The sequence below is a fragment of the Carettochelys insculpta genome, chromosome 2 (assembly GCF_033958435.1).
Source record: "Carettochelys insculpta isolate YL-2023 chromosome 2, ASM3395843v1, whole genome shotgun sequence".
NCBI lineage: Eukaryota > Metazoa > Chordata > Testudines > Carettochelyidae > Carettochelys > Carettochelys insculpta.
This window is the reverse complement of record NC_134138.1, coordinates 12,683,058-12,700,220: the sequence shown is the minus strand read 5'-3', so window position 1 is coordinate 12,700,220 and position 17,163 is coordinate 12,683,058. Positions and strand designations below refer to the sequence as shown.

The following is a 17,163-nucleotide window of genomic DNA, read 5'->3' as shown; positions in this document are numbered from 1 at the left end:
TGATGTGAAGAAATTGGGGTGAGGTAAAGGCTTGGGTAGGGAAATGATCAAAAGTTCAATTTTGGCCATACTGATTTAAAGGTGACATGTGGACATCTCTGAAAATACTAGTTGCATGGTCGGGAAAGGAAAATTTCTGGGCTGGGATGTGGCAAGAAATCTGAAATTGTAGTGTTTCGGGAGTGCGTACGGGGGAATTGTGAACCCTGCTTTGGAAGAAGATTGGAGAAAGGGTACAACAAAATCAGTCAGGGATGGTAATTGACTGATATGGGTGATGGGTGTAGAACCTATGTTTTTGCAGAAGGGAGGAATTGGGAACCTTATCTGTCACTGGAAGAGAAGGAAGTGGAATTTGGAGGATTTAAAAGGAATCAGCTGTTGGTGTCGAGGTGAAGAATGATTGCACAAGAAGTCAGAACATACAAAGTAGAAACATTCACCATTAAGAATAAAGTTATCATTGCACATGATGAATAAATTATATTTAATCTGTACTATGGCAATAAGTAACTGCTTTATAGCCACATCTCTCAAGACAGAACAATTAAATACTGTTCCTTTAGGCACTATAAAGAAAGAGGGCATGGAGCTTTCATAACCATGCACAAATAGGATACTTCTTCCTGGGCTGCTAAAGGATACAGACTTTCTCAACACAAAACCCTCCCTCATCTGATTAGAAACAGACAGAAAAACAGTTGAAAAAAATAAGTGAAAGGTGATTCAGTTTGCAGAGTCTACAATCACATATTAGTAACAAAATTCAGAAAAGTGGGTGGTTTGCTCATCCTGACAGAATCCACACATATCCAACAGACAAGATAACAAAACTGTTTAGACACAAGGAAGAGTTCAAACAGGCATACTCATTAATTAGGATACCAACAAGAGCAAGCGGTATTAGCATCTCTGTATGTCAGTGTATCATGTATATCTACTCAGATAAAAATAAATTGAAGAAAAGTCTCCTTTACTTAATCCTTACAAGACTTTCACAGGCTATTTGATAATAATTTCACTTTCTTTAAAAAAAATTAAGTTTCTAGCAAGGAGGAATGACTAAAATTTTATCCTGAAGCATGCTGAGGTAGTTATACACTTTCCTCAAATGCAGCTGTCACCACCTACAGTCTCTGGCCCCTGTTTAGTATTAAAACAACTGAATCAACCACAGAACACTTACTCTGTTTTAGTTGTATTTTGAGGGAAAGGTGTGCAATACAATAAGACTTAAAAAGGAAAACAGAGCAGTTCATCAATATCATGGAGGAAGAGAATTTTTCTTTTCACCTTATCATGAGCCTGAACCCCGTTCTAACTGGCTCAGTTAGATTTTCATTTGAATGTTAACTTCAGTCAGATTTCAAGAAACAGTTCCTCAATAAATGTGCCTTTTATTACAATTTGTTTTCTATTAATTGCTGTTACTTTTATAACAGTGTGACGCAATGACTGGTGGAAATCTATCTAAATTATGCATCATTAAGTGACTTGTCACATGAAGATTTTTTATAACAGTTTCTTGAACAATAAAAATCTCCCATATTTCCTGATACAAATTTGAGCAAGAACATATTCCTACTTTTCATCTTAACTTTAATTTTCAAGTAGTATATCATGAATTACACTATCACACTGCAAATTCTTTCCAGAATGAAATAACATCTTACCTTTCTGAGGCCTGATAATAAAAGACTGTGTGGCTCCATTCACTAGTCTGCAATATCCATCTATTAGGTCAGCCATATTCTCTGCAATGGTTAAGGATGGTGCTGTCACTGTGAGAGGCTAAGAAAAAAAACAAAACAAAACAAAAAAAAAAAACAAGGCACCAACAAAAGAGGCATTATTTTGGTCACAAATGTTGAGCAGAACAGCTGTAGCATTGCATAAGTGATTTGTACATACTTGAAAACATCAATCAGAAAGATGCAGGCAAAAGTAAAATTAAATACATCAGATTATAATTAGTGATTATTCATACTCTGGTAGTACCAGAGGAGGACATGGTAACATATATTAAAATATTTTTGCAGAAGAGTATCAGTCCTATTCAGTACCCTAAAGAATAATGTATGAAGCTACGTCTCCACAAGAAGCATCTGTCGACAGAAGTGACTGTCAGAAGGGATTTCCCAGGAAAACTGTTAACATTTGCATTTACACATAAAAGTGGATCAAAAGAGCAATCTGCTCCGTCAAGAGACAGCTGAACTGCCCAGCTCTCTCACAACAGAACTGTTGATTAGAAGCTCCGCAAACAGGGCTGCCTGATGAACTGGAAGCCCTGTCTCTCAACAAAAGGGCCCCAGAATGTCTACACAGCTGTTTTCTCGAAAGGAAACTGTCGAGAAAGGCATCATAGTTTAACGTGAAGAGGTATAACGCTGCGGGCGGATGTGCCGAGTTTTGTCGACAGACTGTCAACAAAGCACATTCTGCACATAGATGCTCCGCGGGTTTTTCCAACAAAAGCTCATTTTTTGCTGGAAAACCCCCCTCATGTAAATGTAACCTGAAGGTGCAATGACTGAAAGCCTTTTTCATAAATACAAAATTAACCTGGTTTTATTTGTTTCTTAGGCTAGCTGCTAGTGGCCAACTGTTCATATAATAGTCACAATATTGACATAATTTTCTTCTGCTGCGGAAGTTGATTATTCCCCTCAGAATTCTGGAATATATCTCCATGATGCTTTCCTTTACTGCCTTCCTCCAGTGACACATTTCTTTAGCTAAAAGTAAGTCTCCTCCAACTTCAAAAATGTAAGCTTAAAACCGTTTTTGGCAGTAACTGTTCTTTCCAACATGTTGTTCTTTCTCGTCCATAAGGAAACAGACAGCTTGTCTCCCTTTTTCAAATCCTTATGGACTGTGTTGTCCAGTAGATAGGACACAGAAACTGTAGATGTCATTTCTAGTTTCATCTCAGTCATAAATTCACAGTATGACCTTGGGGAAGTAATTTCTTGGTGCTTTAATTTGTCCATCTATAAAAAGGTGCCAATACTATTTAAGAAATGTGACGTGCACTCAAAAGTATTATTAATGCTAGAGCAACAGGACAGTTAGCATATTTATTTATACCTCTAAGATTTACATCCTTTTAATTTTTCTTGAAGTGTACATTTAACCAAACAATAGTGAAAACAGAATCACAGAGAATATGGTGAACTATAAACACAATGTTAAAATGACTGTCAACCATAGTCATTACAATAACCTGACCACTCTTCCTATTATGTCACCCTCTCCCACAAACACTCAAGAAGAGTTTTGAAGGAGGCCTGGAAAGTAGCAAATGCAGCTGTTACTTAATTTAAATAATTATTTGCATTATGTAATGCTTAGAGGCTCCAGCAGATATTGGGTCCCACTGAGCAATGAACTTTAAACCACATCATAAAGCAATCTCCTGTCTCACAGCCAGGAATAGACCCCATTAGATCACAAAACCTCCAGCTCTCATAGATAAAGATTGTCTTCCTCATTCAATATTCTGACCACATCTCACACCTGTTTTATTCTATGAGCACATCTACACTTACTGTAGCGTCGATAATGCAGAGATCAATCTTCTGGGGTTCGATTTAGCGTATGTACTAGGACATGATAAATCAAATGCTGTGGGCTGTCCCCATCGACCCCTGTACTCCTCACAGCCATGGGGAGTAAGGGAAGTCAGTATGAGAGTTCCTGTCATTGAACTCTTGTGGGGACAGCAGAGAAAGTCGACCTAAGGTACACTGATTTGAGCTACACTCTTCTCATAGCTGGAGTTGTGTATCTTAGGTCAACTTTCTCCTCGACTGCAGACCTGCCCTATTAGACCCCTCTTCTCTACTACAACAAATTGAAACTTATCTCTCACACACATCTTTCTACTTTACTTCAGACTATCTGACTTAGTCTCCTTATTACAGTGCCTATCTGCTCAACCATTTGCTCTCCACCAATTCTGGCTCTGTATACTTCCTACACAGTGGTCTCTGGCCTTTTTCCATGTTGTCACTATACACTGAATGCCCTCTCTAAACAAGTTCACCAGACCACTTTTATCCCCTCTTTCAAATTGCTTCTTGAGAACCAATTAAATTGCAATGTGTATAAAGCAGAATAACCCACAACATTTAATCTTATTTCACATATTTACCTCCTTTACATATTTTAATACACAAAATCCTTACCATTAACGTGACCAACTGTCCAGTATTTGAAGGGATGGTCCCATATTTGGGATGCCAAAAAGGTGTCCTGACTTATTTTTGAAAACGGATGAATTGTCCTATATTTAGGCCCTCGGGGGCAGGGATGCCTGCGGCTGCTGCTCTCCCAGGGCTCTGGCCTCAGCTCCCGTAGGTTGCTGCTTCCCCAGGGCTCCGTGCTGGGAGCTTCATGGGTCACTGCTCTCCCGGGGCTCTGGGCCTGGAGCTCCCGTGGGTTGCTGGTCTCCCAGGGCTGTGGGCAGGGAGCGCCTCTGGCTGCCCCTGCCCCAGGGCTTGGGAGGGGCAGGGAGCACTGGCTCCCCAGGGCTTGGTGCAGCCAGGAGGAGCTGCCCCTCCCCTCCGCCATCTCCCTGTCCCATATTTGGGTCAGGGAGACATGGTCACCCTACCTACCATATAACTTTCAATCTGGTATTATTACAAATTCTTTTCTTGAATTTGGTACTCCAAACAATTAATGGTTAGGATTATTTTCCGCCCTCTAAAGAATAAGAGATACTCTTCTCTGAGTTTTGGTTAATATTGACATGGTATAAAATTCTATTTGTTCTAATCTGAATATTCCAATCTAAAATGGACAGGATAATAAAAATTTCTGACACTTAGGTTATGTGATGATTTAAGCAAAAAGTGAAAAACTGGCAGCCACTTAGATTTTTGCAGTAAATTTATCCTGTTTTATTATAATTAAAATCGAGTCTTAAAAAGTGTTACTGCACACAGAACACACAGCTCCATCACTGATAGTGTTATGTTTATATATACCTGCGTACCTCTTGGAAAAAACTTCAATATGGTTTTCTTATCAGGTGCAGAAACAAATTATGCATACATTTTATCAATAACTTTAAGGTTACTGCAGCTGTCAATATCTTACCTCAGGTGCTCCAGCTATTTTGAGCTGTAACATTCCTTTTCTGTCCTTCTCTTCACTATTTGAATACTGAATAGTCTGCACTTGATTGAAATCTGCCAGGTGGGTAGGCTAAAGAAAAGCATATATGAAAAAATGAGACATTCATAAGAACTGCATAGGACAGGTTGAACCTCTCTTGTCCAAAAACATCCATAATCCAGCATGATTTTAGTTAACTGGATGACCACTTATCATGGGTGCGGCCAAGTTTCCCATGGTCCCATAAAATATGTTTACAGCCACCAGTCCCGGCTCTCAGTGTTCTGTGCTGTTATTTAGCTGGAATTTACCCCATATGCCTTCCAAGAGCCCAGTAAACAGTGGAAGTGTTGGTAATGCTACTAGAAATACTGACTTTCTGTGGTCCAGTACCATGCAGGTTCTGAAGGTGCCAGATTAGAGAGGTTCAGCTTGTACCTTGACTTTTCCCTTCATTCCCAATGTCTCACTTATGTACGGTAAAACTCTAAATTACACTGAGCAATCTTGAATTCATATCTACCTAATATGAATTATGGTCTCATTGAGTCACAAGCTTCAATACACGCTCCTCCAATTTCTATGGACTTTACACCCCTATTATGGTAATCATGCTGGTAAGTGAGGAGAGGTGGACTGAAGCCACTCAGTACCATTCCTTATTTGTGTGGAGGGGTTACTGTTAATGATAGTTACACAGGGCTTAACTGAACCGAGGTCTTTTCTGATGCATCAGTGCAAAACACACTACTATCAGTACGACACCACTACCAATAGGTCAACTGGGCTGTGTCCACATTCATAGAATACTGAAAAAAAAAATTCTTTGAAGTGCTCTACATTTTAATGGAGCAGACTACATTTTAATGGAGTGGGACATTCTGTTAATGACTTAAGAGTTTGCATCTTACTGAAGAAGAATTTTCAGTCTGCTTTAGAAAGAGAAACTGCTGAACTCTCTTTCATATTCAAATTTGACTCATTAACACGTGGTTTGAACCGGGATGCAAATTTTCTGGGACATTATAGGGACTCTTTGGCATACTTGGTTTCATCTAATTCTTGACACCCGCCCGCCCCTCTGGTCTCCGATTTGCTCACCTTGATAATTTTTTTTGGATTTGTCAACTTTGGTTACTGTTTTTGGTTCCCTATGCCTTAAATATTGAGTCTGTTCTGGTATGGCTATGGTCTGAAGAAGTGGGTCTGTCCCACAAAAGTTCACCTAATAAATTATTATGTTAGTCTTTAAAGTGCTACTTGACTGCTTTTTTGTTTTGATATTATACAGACTAGCACGGCTCCCTCTCTGTTACTATTCCAGATTTGCGGTTGTTATTCCTGTGTGTTTTCTCCAGGCAAAACAACATGGGTGTCTTGAGTGCTATAACTTAGTCAACTTAATTTACTTCAGACAAAGTAAAAAAATAAATGAACTAAATACAGTAACAGAGTAAATAAACTACAGGTTGAACATCTCTAATCCAAAAACTCTCTTATCTGGCAACATTAATAATCTGGCACGATTTTAGTTAGACAGAAGACCACTTATCAGGGATGTGGCCAAATTTCCTGTGGTCCCATAATGTTTGTTTCCAGCCACCAATCCTGGCTGTCAGTTTTCTGTGCTGTTGTTTATCTGTAATTTATCTCTACATGTCTTCTAAGAGCCCTGTCAGCAGAAGTGTTGGTAATGCTGCTAGACAATATTGACCTCCTGCGGCCTGGCAAATTCTCTTATTCAGCACTGGTCAGGTCCCGAGTGTGCTGAACTAGAGAAGTTCAACCTGTGCACATCAAAAGAAAAACAGATATGCTACACTTTTTGGTAACTAGATATTACAGAAATGGTTGCACTACAACAGCTTTAAACTGACTTATGAAAGTGCTGAAGGATTTATTTAGCTAAATAAATATTCTGATTAAAAATCATTATAGACGTGAAATACGTAAATGATGGAGTAATTTTTTTAGATGTCACTATCAATATTTATGATTCCTTAACGTGCGCCTCAGTGCACATTTTAAGCCAGCAAATCCAGAGTTAAGGTCAATAGTAACTCTTTATTTCACATCATTGTGCTTTCTCCACATCCCACAGCATGAGTGAATGCTTGAGTAACAGCTTTTACTTTGAATTTCCTGCCTTTTCTTAGTTTGGCTCAAAGATTAGACTTTTCATTCATCTTTATCTAAAGTCCCATTCACAAGAAGCTGTGCCTCACTCCATAGCTTCTCAGACAGTTATTGAGACAGGAAAACAGAAGCAGACTTACATTAGAGCCCTTGTCTGTAAGGTAACTGATTCCTTCTTCTGGGCCAATTGCCAGCTCCACTGAAATAATCCAGCTTGACTTTTTATGTAGAAGGGAGGTGGAGATGGTGGTATTTAAAGGGAAAGAGAACAAAATTGTGGATAAAGAGCCTCCAGCATCATTCATTACAATCTTCAGTGAACAACCTTTACAAACTTTTAAACTGTTTAAGGCAAATCAAACAGATTAATAAATAACTTTATTCCTTTCCATGGCTTTCAGAAGTTAAACACCAATGTATATTAAATAAAACAAATGTTTATATCTAAATCACCAAACTTATTCCAAACTCTCATACTTTTGAGATACTCATTTAGAGAGAGAGGTATGTAATCAATAACATTTGTGATTAATGAAACTTAAGAAGAGAACCCTTTTAATTAAAATGTGTATTACGCACAGGCAATTAATTGTGGATCTAAACAACGTCAATTATGCCCATTACTTCACAAAGTACTCTACAGATTATTGTGCTCCCTATACAGTACTTACCCCAAGAGCACATTTGAAGCATTCTTTGTCAAATCTGTATACTGGAGACAAGATCTCAAAGAATTTCAGAATACTTTCCTCTCTGTTGAGGTTGGCAAACTGTCGAAACGTTTGTTGAATCAGTTTTCTTAGTGTTTTGGCCTGTATAATGAATATATTTAAAGATCATTTAGAGTCAATGAAGCTAAAGCTGTGCCAATGAATATTCAATACATCTATTATTTCAATAACAATAACGCTCACTCAAATCATCAAAAAAAAACCCTGCATTTTTACTGATAGGTGCTTTCTGTGTAAAACAAAGCTAACAATTTGAATAAAAAACATAAGAGTTGACTATACTGGGTCATATCAATCACCCACTTAGCCCAGTATTCAGGCTTCTGACAGTGGCAGGTGCCAGGTTCTTCTGAGGGAATAAACAGAATAGGGTAATTATGGAGTGATTCATCCCGTTGTCCAGTCCTAGTTTCTGGCAGTCAGCAATTTAAGAACACCCAGAGCATGAGTTTGCACCTCTGACCATTGTTAATAGCCACTGACGGACCTCTCTCCACCATGAACTTATATAATTATCATTTGAATGCAATTATTTTTTGGCCTTGATAACATCTATAAGAACATAAGAACAAATCCCATGACAATGAGTACCACGGGCTGACTGTGCATTGTGTGAAGAATTACTTTCCTGGGTTTGCTTTAAACCTGGTTGACCTCAAGTTTTTGTGTTATGCAATGGGGTAAATAACACTTCCTTATTCGCTTTCTCCATACCACTCACGACTGCATAGACCTCTAGCATATTTACCCCTCAGTCTCCTCCTTTCTAAACAAAATAATAAGACAATATGATTACAATAAAAACCTTTGCATGAAGTTCTTTGTTTGCCCCTACTTTTTAAACTTCTTCCCAGTAAGAAAAATGCCATCAAAGTCAGTGCAGCACAATCAGCATGGAATTTACTACTTTAAGGCAATATATGCTATTTTATGTTAGAGAGTAATAATAGAGAGTGGGCTTTTCAAAAAATTGATTTTGCCCTCATTTTGTTACCTTTGAAATCAGAAAAAGATATACCCACCCAGAAGGTATAGAATCCATAAATTAATTAAGCCTGAGCCATTAGAGTAAGAAACATATATTGTCTGCGGACGCTTTAGAGCTAGCTATATTATTGACTTTCAAAATTGTTGACATCAGTGCCAAAATGATAATCAGATGATATAAATTACGGAGGGGAAAAAACGTTCATTAAGAATAATTAAGAGATGACCAAGAGGAAGAAGGAGACAGAGAAGTTATTTGCTTTGTGCAGTAACGATGGTTCTTCGAAATGCGTGTCCCCATGGGTGCTCCATGGTAGGTGCTGGGCTTACTCAGCACCACAGGATGGAGATCTTTCTTAGCAGCTCTCAGTGGGGCTGTGCATGTGTGATCCCAGCACACACCATTTGTGTCATTAGGGATAGCGTGCGCAGACCCACTCTCTCCTCTGTTCCTTCATTGATGCCCTAACTATGTCTACTGCACTGAGTAGAAGGGAGGTGAGAGGGATATGGAGCACCCACAGGGACACACATTTTGAAGAACTGCCACTACTGCATGAAGCAAGTATCTCCTCTTTTTTCTTTGAGTGCTATCTCCATGGGTGCTCCATGGTAAGTGACTGTAGAGCAGTACTCTCTAGTTGGATGGTGGGTTTTGGTTTGATGCTTCTACCGTGGACAGTAGTGCTTTAGCTACTGCCAAGTCTTTTTATTCATGAGATTGTATAGTGTAGTGTGCCATAAAGGTATGGTTACTGGACATATGTCTATACAGGCTGTCCCTTTGGGAAGGCTGTGGATGTTGCTACTGATCTCATGGAATGTGCCCTTGGAAATGCCGGCAGTGGCCTGTTTCGAATAGAATAGCATTGCACTCTGCATGTAGATATGAGTCTTGATATATGTTGGGAGGACGGGGCAATCCCGTTGATCTTTCTGCAATGGATAAAAATATTTTTTGCGATTTTCTGAAGGCCCACGTCCTGTCTATGTAGAAGGATATGGCTCTCTTGACATCCAAAGTATGCAATTTGGCTTCCACATGGGAAGCATGCGGTTTAGGGTAGAAGGCAGGTAGGATTATAGATTCATTGATATGGAACTGAGAGCACACTTTCAGTAGGAAGGCAGGATGGGGTCATAGTACCACTTCCTGTTTGTGGAAGGTTGTGTATAGTGAAGAGTTGGTCAAAGTATCTATCTTGCTCACCCTTCGCACTGTAGGCTGACCTCACGGCAGTAAATACCAGCTATGTAAATAGTTTAATATATTAATGAGTATGGTGATTTATGTAATAACAAAATGGAGATAGTATAAGAAAATGGAGTAAGCAGGTCATGTGACGTTAGACCAGCGAGAAGAGGGGTGCCTCCTCAAAGTGGTACAAAGGAACTGGCTACGACCAGAATTTCCCATTTTTCTGCTAGCCCCTGAGGAATTTTCCCCCCTCTAAGGCTTTGTAAGTCCAGATGCTGCCCGAGAAAGTTTCCTCTCTTTTTTGGTCCTATACTCACCGTGATAGATACTGACGGAGGGGTCAGATATGTTCTTCTGATGGGGGTTATACACAAACCTCGTTATCCAAAGCCTCAAGTGTAACATCTTCTGGAGACTGCGGCAGGACTCCTCTGGAGTTAGGCCCCAAACCTGGAAGTGGGAGTCCTTAGGCTTTTGTTGTGTTCAGTTTTGTGGAAGTGACAGCAGGCCCATGAGCCCGAGGGAGGGACTGAACTGAATGTGTGGGTCCTCCCCACTGCTTACTCACTGGCAAGTGTGTTAAATCCTGCTACCAGCTTATCCAGGGACGCCTTGGCCCAGGAGTAGGTGTCAGCAGCTGGGCTGTCTCCAGGCTGCTGCTGTCAGCATTGATCCTGTAAGGTGGACTGTGTGGGGTGGCAAATCTTGAGCTCCCTGGAAAGCCACCTTCTAAGGAAGAAAGGAATAGTAACCCATAAGGGAGATGAGCTCTCCCGAAAATAAAAGGGAAGAAACTATTCCAAAGGTGGGATTTTTTTCCTGAGGGACAAACATGACCAGATGTGGTGCTTCTCTTGGTGAGCGGGGGTAAGATGCTGAAAGGCAACCAGCATGGACAAGGTGTTTAGCCTTGATGGATGGGAGATGTAGGCAAATAACAAGAGTCTTGAATTATTTGGCAAAGGCTGTAATCCCTGGCAGGAGTGGAGACCTTGAAAAAGTTCACAGTAATATGGGAGCGGTATAGCACCAGCAAAGCAGTTCCCAAGAAAGTAGTGAAGCATAGCGCTTTGTTGTATGATTTAGCAACTATCAGCCAAAAAATGAACCATCAAATGTCCTTGTTGCAGGGACAGATCAGGCAGGCTGAAGAGACTGACAGGGAAAAAGGGAAGGTAATTCAGCAGCAAGCTGCTGAATTAAAAATGGAAAAAGCAAAGGTGGCTTCTGTAACTTTACATGTGTCCCACCTTGAAGTACAGCTAGTAGAACTCAAACATCAGGTGGCAGCAGCAGAGTGAGCAGGTGAGATAAGGATCCAAGAGTCTCAAAAGCTGCTGTGAGAGAGCTTCTCACAGAGGCTCATAATGTGGGTACAGGACCAGAAAGCCACCGGATGCATTAGCAGCACATAAGCAAGCTACAAGAGCAAATACAGCTGCTCAAGGGTATGAAAAGAGCAATAAAGAATGATCCCTTAGCTGCTTTTAAAGAGGGTAATGAGGCTGGATCATTTCTATCTAACAATGAAATACAGATGGCAGGACATACAGGTGACAATGATGGGGAAGTAGTTGCCCTCTACACCTGAAGAAATTCCTCCATATGTTGAAAAAGACAGTGCACCATTAGTTCCTGTGGTTATCACGGTAACTAGTTATGGAGGAGCCCCACTGCCTTGTGGGTTATCCTGGGAAGAAACAAGGCTAAGGGAGTAAACCCTGACAGAAAATCTGGAGGGGAGTCCTAAAGCAGTTCTGTGCCAACTTCTGGCATTGAGCCAGCAACTCCTGCAGCTGAGGTGGTACCAGATGTAGAGGTTATCCTCTCCTTTGGACTATATCAGTAAAGCCGAGAGGGGGACACTGGCATCTGGGCAGCCCACGGTCCCAAAAAAATTGCCAAGGTTCACACCTGGAGAGGTACTCCAGCATTGTTTAACAGTGTTGAACCAACATGGGAGGCCTTCGACTTTCCAGAGGTAATGGCACTGATAACATCAGGAGCACAGTGGTATACAGTGCTAGATCTTGGAAATGCATTCTTTTCCATCCCTATCCACCTGTCTTGTCAACATAAGACGACAGTCAGTTAACATTCACCAGAGTATCACAAGGACTGCACAATGCACCCTGCATTTGTCATCTACATGTGGCAGCAATGTGGAAGAACCTAGAGCATCAAAGACACAGTCAACTATGTGGATGATATATTAATTGCAACAAGAACATGGGAGAAAAACTTGTCAGCTCTAAAGGAGATCCTGAAAAAATACAAGACCGTGGCCTCCTAATTAACCCTACAAAAGCTCAGATGCTGCAGCCAGAATTTACTTACCTGGGAGTACAGCTTGGACCACAAGGCAGAAGACCAGCTATTGAAAGAATTAAATTAATATTGACGTTTCTAGCTCCCACTGATGTAAGCACTTTGTGCTCATTACTGGGTTTGGTTGGTTTCTTACGAGACTTTATAGAAGGACACAGTGAAAAAGCTAGGCCTTTATACAAGCTGCTTTGTAAAAATCAACAATGGCAGTGGAGCAAAGAAGAACAAGTACAATTTAAGCAGTTTCAACAAGCTATCTTAACTGCTCTGGCTCTGGCTTTCCCAAAACCTAATGAACTGTTCCGTCTGCAACTTGCCATATCTAAGACATCAATGTGAACGGTCTGATTGCAACAGCAAGGAACATCTCAAAAGCCTATCACCTATGGGTCAAGGGTTCTTAGTGAAGTAGAAAAGAAGTACTCAATGCAAAAAGGAAGTGTTCGCACTTGTATGGGAACTCTCACACTGGGAACTCATTATAGGAATGGCTCTTGTTATTTTAAAAACTTCATGTGCCCCTGTGAAATATGTAGCAGCAACGAAGGGTCCTGTGGCACCTTATAGACTAACAGAAAAGTTTAGAGCATGAGCTTTCGTGAGTTAACTCACTTATTCAGATGCATCTGAAGAAGTGAGTTAACTCACGAAAGCTCATGCTCTAAACTTTTTTGTTAGTCTACAAGGTGCCACAGGACCCTTCGTTGCTGCTACAGATCCAGACTAACACGGCTACCCCTCTGATACATATGAAATATGTGTTATTAGGAAAAGCCAACTCAGGGAATGTCAGCCATCCAAGACTGGCCAATTGGAGTATGGCCTTAATAAATAAGGAAATCACAATAAATAAAAGCAGCCACCTAAAATCATGCCATTTGCTCTATACCTTGTGATTCCTGATTCTGCCACCATTGAAGATCATGAGTGTACCATTTCTTATGTTATTGATACCAGTGAAAACATTTCTCCTTTTAAGTTGAAACACTCTTTCGTGGAAGCAAAATCCAGGAGATTTTGGTATGGGTAGTAGATGGAAGCAGTCTTTTCATTAATGGGAAAGCATCTGCTGGACATGCTGTGCTAAATGTACCCAAGAACAAAGCCTACCAAGAAACCTTTCAACAGCACTCAGCTCAAACTGCTAAGTAGGGGCTGTCATTGTCTCTTTAGACCAAGCAGACCAAGAAACAGATATAGCAATCTGCACAGATTCTGATTGGGTCACTAGAGCATTAATTGACTGGAGGGTCCCATGGTTAAACTGACGAATTACCACAACTGATGGGAAACCAGTTGCTTATGCAGGATACCTCCACTATGCTTGGCAGTTGGCTAATGATAGAAAAGGAACCACCTCTCTATTAAAGGTACACATACTCAGAAAGGATATGGCGGAAGTGTCAGTACTCCACAACAGAGTAGATGGTTTAGCAAAGCAAGCTGCCAGTTTTGGTCCTGACTCGGCTTGGGATAAGTCAGTCCACAAATCAATGCACTGGAACCCCCAAAGAATCCAGATACACGAAATTTTGGTTCTCTCAAATAATGACTCCAAGATTCAACAACTGGTGGGATCCCAAAAATACTTACTGTGGAAAATTTGTAAACATCCGTCTGACTTAATCATGACAGACAAGGAAGATCCTGATTCCAAGGAGGGGTCCATTCTTCTTTTGGTAATCCCCGCAATCCTTAGAAGTGAGCTAGAGAAGCTAGCCCATAACCAAGGGCATTATGGTGCAGAGAAGACCCTACAGAGAATATGAACAGTCGGATGGTGGCCCATGATAGAAAAAGATGTAAATCACCATGTCTATAACTGCTTACACTAAGCAGAAAACAACCCTGCCACAAAGATCCAAAAGGGCCCATTGCTGCATCAGAAAATAGAGGGACCCTGGTATCAAATACAAATAGATTATATAGGACCTTTCCCATGAACCAAAAATGGTAATGTATACTGTTTGGTTATTATGGATTCATTTACCAAATGGGTTGAAAACTACCTATCCTGAAATTGCACTGGTTTGACAATGGCGCGTCTCTTTTGGGAACAAATGTTCAGCTGGTTTAGACTGCCAAGAATAATAGATTCAGATCAGGGGATCCACTTCATGGGAGAAGTTATGCATCAGCTCTGCTTCGCAGTTAATATACGACAAAAATTCCACATGGCTGGACATTCCCAATTGTCCAGTAATGTCAAAGAACAAATCGCACTTTAAAGACTGAATTGCAAAAGGTGATAGTCTCCATTGGGAAAGACTGGGACCATAAACTCACTTTGATCCTAATGGCTATTAGGTCTACCATGGGAGCACATGGCTTTTTGCCACACAAGGTCACGTTCAGAAGGCCCATGAACACTCCTGAGGCTTGGTGGATTCAAGGCAGGATTCCCCCTGAAGAGTATTCCCCAAGAATTGGCATTGACAATTATGTACAATCTATACTGCAAAATACCACTCTAACCCAACGTATGGTGGCTGTCATGTTAAAGAAAAACATGCATAAAATGGACAAAAGACTCAATGAACATTTAAATTATCAAAAGTGGGATGCAGGAGATAGAGAACTCTTTAAATATTACTCAAAAAAGAGTCACGTCTTAAGCCAAGATGGGTAGGTCTGGTACGGATCATCCAAAAAGCTACTCCCACAATATATCACATTGAGTAGAAAAAACGGCAATAAGATTAGTCAGAAATGATTCCATAGCTCGCAACTGGAGAGATGGAAAGGGGATAATGTGTTTCCTCCAGGGGAAAGAGCCAAATCAACAAAAGTAACGAGCATTCTAATGATATCTGTTTTGTTTCTTTTCGCAAAAAAGGAGGATGAAGATCAGTTGTTTCATGTATATAGTTATAGTTGGAATACCTTTGGGACAACGAAAACCCGAAATGCGGATATGGGAAAAGGAACACTTTTTGCGCCAAGAAAAAATGAGACTTTGACTTAGAATTTACCCTATTTCAGCTAAGAGGAGGATTATGTGGGACTCTGGAAGAAAATGGTTAAAACCTTTGGAGGATCAACAGGAAGACTTCTTTAATGGGGAATAAGAAGAATATGAAGGAGTAGTTGTCACCCCAAGGAGGGATGTGGAAAAGGGGCTAGACGATCAAGTACACCCTACCGCTACCTCTATTAAAAGGACTTCCACTATTATAGGAACAACCAAAACTCAAGCTCCCAGAGTTTGGAGAATTTCTCGAATAGGAGTCGGTGGAAAGACAGAAGAACCAAGGGAACAGGACATGCTAGCAATACAAAGAGCTTCCCCAACCCTAAAAATTGATTAGGTGTTGATCTATTCATACTTATTTGCAGAACAATGCTACTTTGTCATCAGGGAACCATATGAAAACAAAACCTTTGTGTCATTTGCAGTACATGGAGATGGATCACAGTCCTCTCTGTCAGGCTCTAAAATGAAATATCCAGAAGGGTGTGTGTGGGTTACCAATCCAAATCCTTTTTTTTGGAATGCACCAAAACCTTGGACTTACGGGATTCTTCTAAATGTGTTAATATATACACCAAAGTACCCCACATAATTCAACCTGGAAACATCAGTTTCCTCATCCATGTATATTCCCTTAGTACGAGTACAGCCTCTGGCTGCATCTACATTATGAGAGAAAACCGAATTCAAAGGAGCTAGCTCGACATTAAAACATCACTGTCTTCACTGTAAAATGTTGCAGCTCAATTTAGTCCGCCCTAATATTGATAACAAAATGTCAATATTAACAGATGGATATAGCGTCAATCTCACATTTAAAATGTCAAATAAAGGCTAGTGTGGAAGCACCATGTCTTTTATTAGAATTTATTAGCCTCACAAGTGTCTCCGACGTATGCCACAAAGCTACGTGCTATACCTAGCTTCCAGCTCCCTGCTATTAGCAGAAGCTGGGAACTGACCAGGGCTGCTGCACTCCTGCTGTGTGGGGCCATGCAGCTCCAAATGTGCAGGGCCAGGCACCTGGCAGCCAGGCGGTTCCAGCCATGTGGGGCCAGGCACCCTGTAGCCAGGTGGCTCCAGCCATTCAGGGCCAGGCAGCTCCAGCTGCGTGGGGCCGGGCGGCTCCCACCATGCAGGGCCAGGCACCCCTCTCTCAGGTGGCTTCAACCGTGCAGGGCTAGACACCCCGTGGCCAGGTGGCTCCTGCCATGTGGGGCCAGACACCAATGAGAAGGCACCCATCCCACAGGCACCCTTGGCCATCTTTGACCAGGTGCCCCCAGCCAGTGGGCTCCAAAGGCTCTTCCACTGGAGCTGGTGAGTGGCAGGGATCTGGGATTTTTTTTTGGAGGGGAGAGTGTTTTTGGGTGTTTTTCGGGGGATTGTTTTTGGAGGGAAGTTGGGGTGGGACTGGGGGAGCCTGCGGGGAAGGGGAGTAAACCCTCACATGTAACAGACTATCGAAAAGAATGGATAGACCTTCCCCTCATTAGTCCATTAAAGGGAGGTTATACTATACTAGCAGGAGCCAGGAAGCTGACCAGCGTTGCTGCACCTGGCTCCAAATGCGGGGCTGAAGGAATTGTGGGATAGGTTCCCACAATGCACTGCTGCAACAATTAATGTTTGGTGATTTCAGTGTGGAAGCAATATGTGAAATTTGTTGGGAGCCGATTGGAAGTGAG

The 17,163-nt window shown here is 41.2% G+C and overlaps 1 protein-coding gene across 9 annotated transcripts in view; it reads right to left on the bottom strand.

Moving 5' to 3' along the window:
* The window catches only part of PTK2 (protein tyrosine kinase 2), a 418,848-nt gene that overhangs the window by 120,490 nt on the left and 281,195 nt on the right, over nucleotides 1–17,163 (bottom strand). For all 9 annotated transcript variants that reach the window (XM_074986603.1, XM_074986600.1, XM_074986607.1 and 6 more), the window contains 4 exons: nucleotides 7,932–8,072; nucleotides 7,401–7,478; nucleotides 5,107–5,214; nucleotides 1,674–1,791 (listed from right to left, as the gene is read on the bottom strand). In XM_074986603.1, the coding sequence (XP_074842704.1) occupies nucleotides 1,674–1,791; nucleotides 5,107–5,214; nucleotides 7,401–7,478; nucleotides 7,932–8,072 (445 nt within the window). The remainder of the gene's footprint in view (nucleotides 1–1,673; nucleotides 1,792–5,106; nucleotides 5,215–7,400; nucleotides 7,479–7,931; nucleotides 8,073–17,163) is intronic.